The following is an 8,435-nucleotide window of genomic DNA, read 5'->3' as shown; positions in this document are numbered from 1 at the left end:
TATTGCTCTTTTCACATTCTGCCTCACATTGAAACAGTCCACTATTAATGAGAAAAAATAGTTATCGCTTCTTAATATACATATTAAAAATACGGAAACAGAATTAATACAGATTTTGGTCCTCTGAAGCAAAATAACAGTATCAGACTGTAGTGTTCTTCTTAATTCTGAGCAAAAAGCCATAAACTCGTCCAACCCAGTCCCATAAGCAGCCTTCAGGTCTTAATTTAAACCGGCTGTCCCGGAGCTGCCTGTGAGAGAACATAAGCTTGGGTCCCTCCACGTCGCTGCAGTGCATTTTAACTGAAGTGTCGTCCCAGTGGCTTGGCAGGAAAGCCACTGCTGTGGCGGCGGGTGGGAAGCGTCCCTTTGCGGTCATCTATAGCTCAGTGTCCCGGTAGCGGGCATGCTGGCTGTAATAGCCACGCTTTGACTGTTCGGACAGCTGCTGGCGGTATTCTTCCTCCTCGACGTCACTGCCATAACTTCCTCGGGTATCCTGATAAAGTCTGGAAGGACCTTTCTGTGGCTCGGGGGGCCTGGAACTAACAAAGTGAGTGTCAAATGCATCCTGGAGCACATCTGCATCCTCGGGCTGCCCCCAAAGGTGTGGCTATGAGCACAGAGCGTGGCCATCCAAAGCGGGTCACTCGCTGACCTCGAAGCCACACTCCAGGCTCAGAGTGGTAGGGGCAGGGATAGTAGCAGCAGATCAAGGCCAATGCTCACTTGGGCAGTGAGTGAGGAAGCCAGCCAGGTGCCCCTTGACCTAAGAATTCCCCACTGGACAGGCATGCCTGCCCCACCCCCAACCTCCCAGCTACAGCCTCACCCAGCAGAACCAGTTCCTGCCAATTTCAGTCAAATATACCAAGGAGCCTTTGTTGCTAGAGGCAACATGGTCACCTGTGTTACCATTCAATTGGTAAAGAAGAAATCTGCTTCAAGTTTTCTATTGCTGTAAATCTAGACTCTAGCTTCCGGTCAAGAAAAGCTGATTTTTTTCTTTTTTATCTTCTCAGAAGTAGAAAATGATCCAGTATAAAACCTCAACAGGAAGACACTGTTAATTCCTGGGGCTTGAGCAGCATTTTAAATATAAAGCATCTTACCAACACTGGTCAACTGCTTGTCTTTGTCTCTTCAGACCCCGAGTTAGGCACAAGTGGCCTGACTTAGCTAGGTGATACAAAGGAATTAAAGAGTTTGGCTATGAACCAGGAAACAGCAACAAAACTGGTCTAAGCCCTAGGAATTTTCCTTATGACCTATCCTCACACACTAATGTAACTACGCTCGAATGTGCCAAAGGGTACCAACGTGCAATATCAATGATGACACTTTATTGGAGAGTGTGTTCACACACAAGCAAAATTACCGTTAATTTTTGACTCTGCAATCTTTACAATTAAATATGACTGAATGAGTAAGGTAAACAGTTGACCAGGTGGGGAAAAATCCTCCTGTTGCCTCTGAAATCTGGGTAAAGAAAACTCTTCAAGTCCAAGTCCTACAGCTATACATACTTAGCAGCCCTTACCTTGCATGCTGGGGCAGGCCGGGCTCTGGCTTCTGCGTTTTGATTGGAACTGCATAGATATCAGGAAGCTTTTGAGCAATCTCAATCTGTGGTGATTAAGAAAAAAAGAATGAAAGAACGACCACTGGCCAGTTTGCTTGCTGGCTTCCTGCTGGTCCCACCCTGTCCCCATACCCTATTCCTTTTCCATCCCATTCAAGGAGAAGAGGAAAAAGAGAAGCAACTCTCTAGCATCCATGGTTGTGTGTGGTGCCTGGTGGTACATGCCAAATAGGAAAAATGTTTGAAAGGAATGAAACTCTGACACACGCTACAATACGCATGAGTCTTGAGGACATTATTCTAATAAGCCAGTCGCAAAAGGACAATTGTATGATTTCACTTATTGAGGTTCTTAAGTCGTCAACTTTACAGGAACAGAAAGTAGAATGGTGGATGCCAATGCCTGGGGGCAGAGGAGAATGAAGAGTTAGCATTTAATGGGTGCAGAGTTTCACTTGGGGAGGATGAAAAAGTTCTGCAGACGGATGGTGGTGATAGCTGAGCACAACTATGTAAGTGTACTTAATGCCACTAAACTGAACACTTAAAAAATAGCTGAAATGGTAAATTTTATGTTATGCATATTTCACCACAATAAAAGAAAAAATGTTTTTACACACTCAGAAGCACTGCTGCTGCTGTTGTGACAGACTTGAATAGAAAACTCCCATATCTACTGGGCCAGATATGCTCCGCAGACCTTTACTTAAATTCTTTGATGTTTGGAAGGTTATACGTGCACATGGTACAAAAATTCAGACAGCTCAAAAAGTACAATCTACGGGCCTTTCCATTTTGGCACTCAAGAGTTTGCTTGGTTTCTATGGCACATCTGAGAGCAAATGAAGACTCAGTCACCAAATAAACATCACGAATACCCTAATTAAAATAACCTCTGAGGCACTGATTCTCTTGTCACGCTTCCCCATCCGGAACCCGATACAAAGTTCTGAAGAATGAAGGGCAGAATCCTATTCCCGGGCTGGCTGTTAGCTCAGTTGGTTAGAGAGCGGTGTTGGTGACACAAATGTCAAGGGTTTAGATCCCCTTACCTGCCAGCCACTAAAAAAACCCAAAAAACAAAAAAGAGTCCTATTCCCCTCTATTTTTAGGCTTTCTTGATCGGAAGAAAGAGGGACATGCTGATAGCTGGCAATCTGGAAGAAACACAGTACGCGCCTCAGTGTGTGAACATCCCTGCCATGTTTGTGGCAGTGGAAAAGGGACTGTGCACCATTATACTGAAATCAAACTCATTTAAAACTCTTACTGCTGACACGCTAAGATCATCTAGTAGTTTAAAAACAATTACCCTTGCATTCTGTGCTTCTTGGAGCTCCTGCATCCTCTGTAACCTTGCCTTGTGATCCATCTTCTCAAATATTTTGACTTTGCCCAGGACTGATTTGGGCTCCTCACCGCTCGCTCCTACCTCCTCACCCTCCGGGGGAGGGATGGGAATGGAGGGCTTCAGTATCGACCGCCCAAAGACAGGTTTTGCTGCAACAGGAGGAGGACAACCCTTGGTAGGTGCCCCAGGAGTTTCGTTATCAGCAACGGCAGAGGGGTTTGATTTGTATTCATAGGATCTGGAGAAGTCATAGGATTCTTCTCTGTTCTGGGTTTTGGCCTGCAGAGAGCAATGACACGTTATTACCTTGGGCTTTTAATTTATTTTCAAATCTATATTAGTGATTTAATACACTCTATTTCCTGATCAGTTTCCAAAGGTGATCAACAAATGTCATTCTGACAAGGAATCTAATATGGCAGAGCCAACAGCCGCTGGTCGGGCATCCTGAGTCCTCCCCCTCCCTTCCTACAGAACAGTATCAGGAGCTCTAGGGAGGAAAGTGCTGAGAGGGCTGCAGCTGCTAGAAGAAGGTCAGACCTTGAATAACTTGGTACTAAAGGAGATTCGAATTTTGGAGAAGACCTCTGAAAACGTCAGGCTTTGTGATTGGAGGTCATGATGCACCGAGGGCACATGCCCTGGCCCAGAGGTGAGACCCATGTCCAGTGGAGGGGAACGAGCCTGGGGTGGGGAGTGCAGGTGGTGTGTATCCCAATCCTTCACACTTCAATCCTAGCCCTGCTTGCAAATCTTCACTGAGATATTGAACTGTATGAGGTCACTAATTACTTCTGACAGCTCACACAATTACTGCTTTTTTCTTGTCTAAATTATTGAGTGAATAGAGAAAATTGATTAGGATGTAAGAAAAGCTTATAGCCATAGCTTTGACTCTGACTGAGAGTAAAGAATCATATGACAGATGCCCTGTGTCTTTATATTCATTCTGTTCTGGATACGATTTATTAAATAAATTAAACTGCTCTCATAAAGAGATGTACTGTAAACAATGGTGAGATGGTTTTCTTTAAGAAATCACCACTAAGGATTTTTGGTTGGCAGAAAACTTTAATTGGACAGAAAAGGAAAAACAGATTTTGAGATTGGTGATTCTGAACACGAAGCGTTTATAAAACTCATTCTACAAAAAAAGTAAAGAAAATAAACACTAGCATTTGTAAAATTATAAGCTCTCCTAACACTGCCTTGCACTCCTATCTTTTTGTTCTTCCCTAATTTTGGGTTCACCCAACAGGCCAAAAGACAGGCTCTAAGAGAGAACACTGTGAGTCAAAACCATAATTCAAGACCATCTCACTGGGCGTGCTCCTCCCTGGCTATCCAGGGGCCTCGGCTTCCTCTTCCTCCCCATCCTGGGCTTCCCAGCCACATACCTTGGGCGGCTCTGGCTTGAATGCTGGGGGTGGGCTATGGTCCCTAAGTTGATCTCTGCTAGCAGCCCTCTTCATCTGAGCTCGTGGCTCTGGGCTGGGTTTTCTTACGCTCTACAAGACATAAAGGTTCATTCACAACGAGAACATCCGAGCAGAGAGAAGAGAGCGCTCATCTGCTTTGCTGTGGTTCTGCACAGAAGTTGAGGTTCTGACCCAGTGCTTCTTTACTGAAAAGGCAGATACCAGGCAGACTCCCATTGGCAAATGCTTAAGACACTTTTTAAAACTGGCTGCATCAAGTGTAACAGTCTCTTCCTTTAAAGTGCAAGTCCTTTACAAAACCCTCCTAAAGTCTAAAATCTCTTGTATCACTAATGACTGTTAACATTTCTAAGCATTTAGCTCATCAATATTTATAGACAGGAGTTAATTTATTCTTTTTGTGTCTAGCAGAATATACTAATTTTTTTGTTGTGGAGGTAGTGGGTTTTTCTTCCCCTTTAATTTATTTTTTTTGGTACTTCTATTTCATAAAAAAAAAAAATAAATCATTCACCGGAATGAGCTAAATTGCTGAAGAGAAATCCACAGCAATAATTATCCAAATACATGGATAATCTCACCTACAAAGATCATTATTCCAATGTTCTCTGATGTGTAGCTAATAATTGCTCCAGTCCTAACTTAGCGCCTATTGATGTGATTTCCAGGACCCCATAAGCTGTCTAATCACTAGATGCATAGTACATGTGATCAGATGAATATTTGATCATGAGCTCAATCAAAAAATTGAAATAGAAGAGAGAAGGAAACTGATGGGGAAACACTCAGGAGCTCTAGCAAGATTAGAAAGGTTAAAGGTAGGGAGGAGAAGAAAAGCAAGGACACCTAAGAGTTCTGAGAGAGACCTAATCAAAGGTTACAAGTAAACACAACAATTCTGCATTTCACAAGGAATGTTCCACTTGAAATTTGGACAGCCGGCACATAACACTGCACTGCTGATCTATCATGCCTGGGTATGAGCAGTGCTGCCAGCTCAGCCTCTTCCAAGGCTCATGTTCCCGTCCCACTTTCTCATGGACCGCAGCCACCATCACAAAGGCATGGAATCACAGTGAGACTCCCTACAAATCATCTGCTCCACCCCTGAGGAATACCTTCCACAGCACCCTGAATGAACAGTTGTCCAAAAGAATGAAAGTGGAACACCAGGATCTCCTTTTCCTGCCTGTGGCCTTGCAGCCCGTGGCCTGCCTTGCCTCACCTCCTCCTGCGGCACCGGCTCCGAGGAGCGGGTGATGGAAGACACCAGCGGCTCCTCGGCTGGCTCATCCAGCTCATTGTCAGTGTAGGCACCTCCTTCGCCATCCGTGTCTTCAAAGTCACTGATGAGGCGGCTGTCGCAACTCAGATAGTCTGCGCCCATGGCGGTTAAGTAGGACATGCGGTCTTCGGGGTCATCATCCATACCTTCCATCTAGAGGAATTTGTTTTGGAGGGTCAGTGGGGTCTGACACGGCTCCTGGAAGTGCGGACTCAAGAAAATTCCCAAGGGTACAGTGAAGTGACTAAAACCTTGACACGCGCCAGACAGGGAGGGCAGCTTTATTTTCCTGAAATCACTTGGCTTTGGTCCAATGTTGATATTATGTTAATTTTTGCACAAGACTCAAATTAGGAACACTCCAGCCTATCCTCGCTACTACCCACCCTATGTACCGTGACAGAGCCACACTCCTCTTGGAATGTCTTTCTTCCACAACCAGGCTCCTCTCCAGCCTTTCTCCTGGTACCCGTCTCCTGTCCTAAGTGCACACACTTCCACTCCTCTACAAGATTCTCCAGCGCTCCAGGGCAGGAGCTACGGCCTGTTCAGCTTGTCCTCTCCGGGGAGACTGGCACACATGCTCACAGAGCTTGAGCACTCTGTAGATGCTAGATACCCTACCGGACATCCAGTTCCCAAAGAGCAAGACTCAGTCAACTCTGCGATCAGATTGACACTGTAACGTCTCACCAACTACCTCCATTCAGCGGAGGGACAGGACACTAGCATGAAAGGCTCCTTGAATGAAAGAGATCACAGCTTACGTAAACTCTCCCCTTTCTCCCTGAAGCACTGTCATGCATAAACCATTTCCACAGATGAGAAGCCATCTGATTTTAGAGGCCCACACAAGTTCCCTGACGCTCTTGTATCACAGGGCCAAACCCTGAGAACTATGGCACAGTCTCTGTCAACCTCTTTTCAAAACAAATCATTCATTCTGTTAGCTTTTCTTCTTTGTATTAATTTTTAACCATATTCTCCACGTTCCTTGCCTCTCCTCTCCACTCTAAGTTTCCCATGTCCTTAATAAGCTGTGGAGCTCAGCACAAGGTCTTGTAAGCTCTGATTAGTGTACTTGGAATACGACACTAGTTACTATGTTAAAAGTAAAAGGGAAGTGAATGTAGGGCTACACATGTCACATTCTGCTCCTCTTTTAGAAGTCCTTTTGTCTCACTACTTTGTTAGAGAATTTATAAAGTTTCAAACTCAGTTAGCATGCGTGTTGCAGTCCCTTCAAGTGGGCATGGCTTCACTACATTCACTGCCCCCTTCAGAAAAGATGCAGAGCAGGACTCTCACCTCACAGCAGCATATCTAGGCCACATACCTTTCCTTCAGAGACCCAAACTGCTTCTCCTTGCTGATGTTTAATGGTGTCCTTCAAGCTGCCAAACCAGCTGTCATTGGCAGAATTTAGGTTGATCGTGGCTATAGAAATATAAACAAAAATGTTTGCATTAGCTTCTAGAGTGATGTTTATAAAGCATGCTATTTGACATCATTTATATTTGTTGGTGTCATATTTGAATTAAAATACTGGAAAATGCAAGAAAAAGCCTGCATGTATTTGAATATTAAATTCCTTTAGTTGAATACAATTGAAACTATTTACTGTCTAGCTGTTTGAGTTTACATTACACAGATGTTATAAAGCAAAAAAACAGGTTAATTTTCAGAATGCCATTTTCAGAAAAGCTAACTTTTAAAAAAGTCTTTAAAAAGCATGTTTTCAGTAGTAAAGATAACACATCTAAAACAAATATAAAAGTGCCATATTTTAAAAATCATTTACATAGATGTGTATATTATAAATACCAAAAATGTACACTAATATACTGTTGGCTACCTCCAATAAAATACTAAAGGTAACACTTAAATGTATGTCATTTTGATAGTCTAAACATTTTAGATTATGCACACAAATTAACCAAACTCAACTGGTGTATAATCAAAGAATATACGTTTTCTAGTCAGAACAAAATATACCTTGTGTAACAGCACTTTACTAAGGATCGACCATGTACCTTTTCAAGTACCTTACACAGATTAGCTCATTCCATGCTTACACAAACCTTGCCATGTATTGCTATCATCTCTAAATTACAGATGAGAAACCCAGGCACAGTGTTGAAAGTAACTAGCTCAAGGCCTCACACCAGCAAGTGGAGAAGCCAGGATGCCAACGCAGAGATTTGCTTTCAGAGACTTTAGCCTCCACACTACACAGCCCATCAAAAAACAAATTTAGAGCACAGATATACAATACCAACAAAGCACAGCATGTGCATTCATTCTTCAGCAGTATATATTTATGGACCTAATGGGGATAAGGCAAATAAACAAATTGTGCCTAAAATTATCAGACTAATTATCAGACTAATATCAGGTAAATTAGGATTTCTTTTAAATTACATTGTCATGGCCTTTTATCACAGGGCGTGGCATTGTGTCTATCACTTCAAAAGCCAAAAAGAACCATTAAGCAAATTTTGTAAGCAACTATGCTTCAAGTTTTCTTCCTAGTAACATAGCTTTCTTCACTTAAGATGTTCCGGGAGAGGAGCATTGGGGAGAGGCTGGGTGGAGGACACAGGAAACAAATGCAATTTGAGGTGGTGGGCATACTGATGGCATTAATTTACTCACCACGACGTGGGCACAGGTGCTGACAGTCAGCTCTTGCCCCCATAAATATGTATAACCAATAAAAAAAAAAAAAGTTTTAACGCTGACCTTCAAAAGTACCGAATGAGCTTAGTTTCCTCAGTT

At 43.2% G+C, this 8,435-nt stretch overlaps 1 protein-coding gene across 1 annotated transcript in view; it reads right to left on the bottom strand.

The window, feature by feature from the left end:
* Nucleotides 1-205: 205 nt before the first annotated feature.
* The window catches only part of TJP2 (tight junction protein 2), a 72,496-nt gene continuing 64,266 nt past the window's right edge, over nt 206-8,435 (bottom strand). The window contains exons 19-24 of the mRNA XM_008571759.1: nt 6,994-7,094; nt 5,598-5,810; nt 4,331-4,441; nt 2,895-3,212; nt 1,541-1,626; nt 206-545 (exon numbers count right to left, since the gene is read on the bottom strand). Of these exons, the coding sequence (XP_008569981.1) occupies nt 380-545; nt 1,541-1,626; nt 2,895-3,212; nt 4,331-4,441; nt 5,598-5,810; nt 6,994-7,094 (995 nt within the window). The 3' untranslated portion in view covers nt 206-379. The remainder of the gene's footprint in view (nt 546-1,540; nt 1,627-2,894; nt 3,213-4,330; nt 4,442-5,597; nt 5,811-6,993; nt 7,095-8,435) is intronic.

Source organism: Galeopterus variegatus, unplaced genomic scaffold (assembly GCF_000696425.1).
Source record: "Galeopterus variegatus unplaced genomic scaffold, G_variegatus-3.0.2 Scaffold715, whole genome shotgun sequence".
NCBI classification, from domain to species: Eukaryota; Metazoa; Chordata; class Mammalia; order Dermoptera; family Cynocephalidae; genus Galeopterus; species Galeopterus variegatus.
Note: the sequence above shows the minus strand (reverse complement) of the source record. Positions and strands in the feature narration are given on the sequence as shown.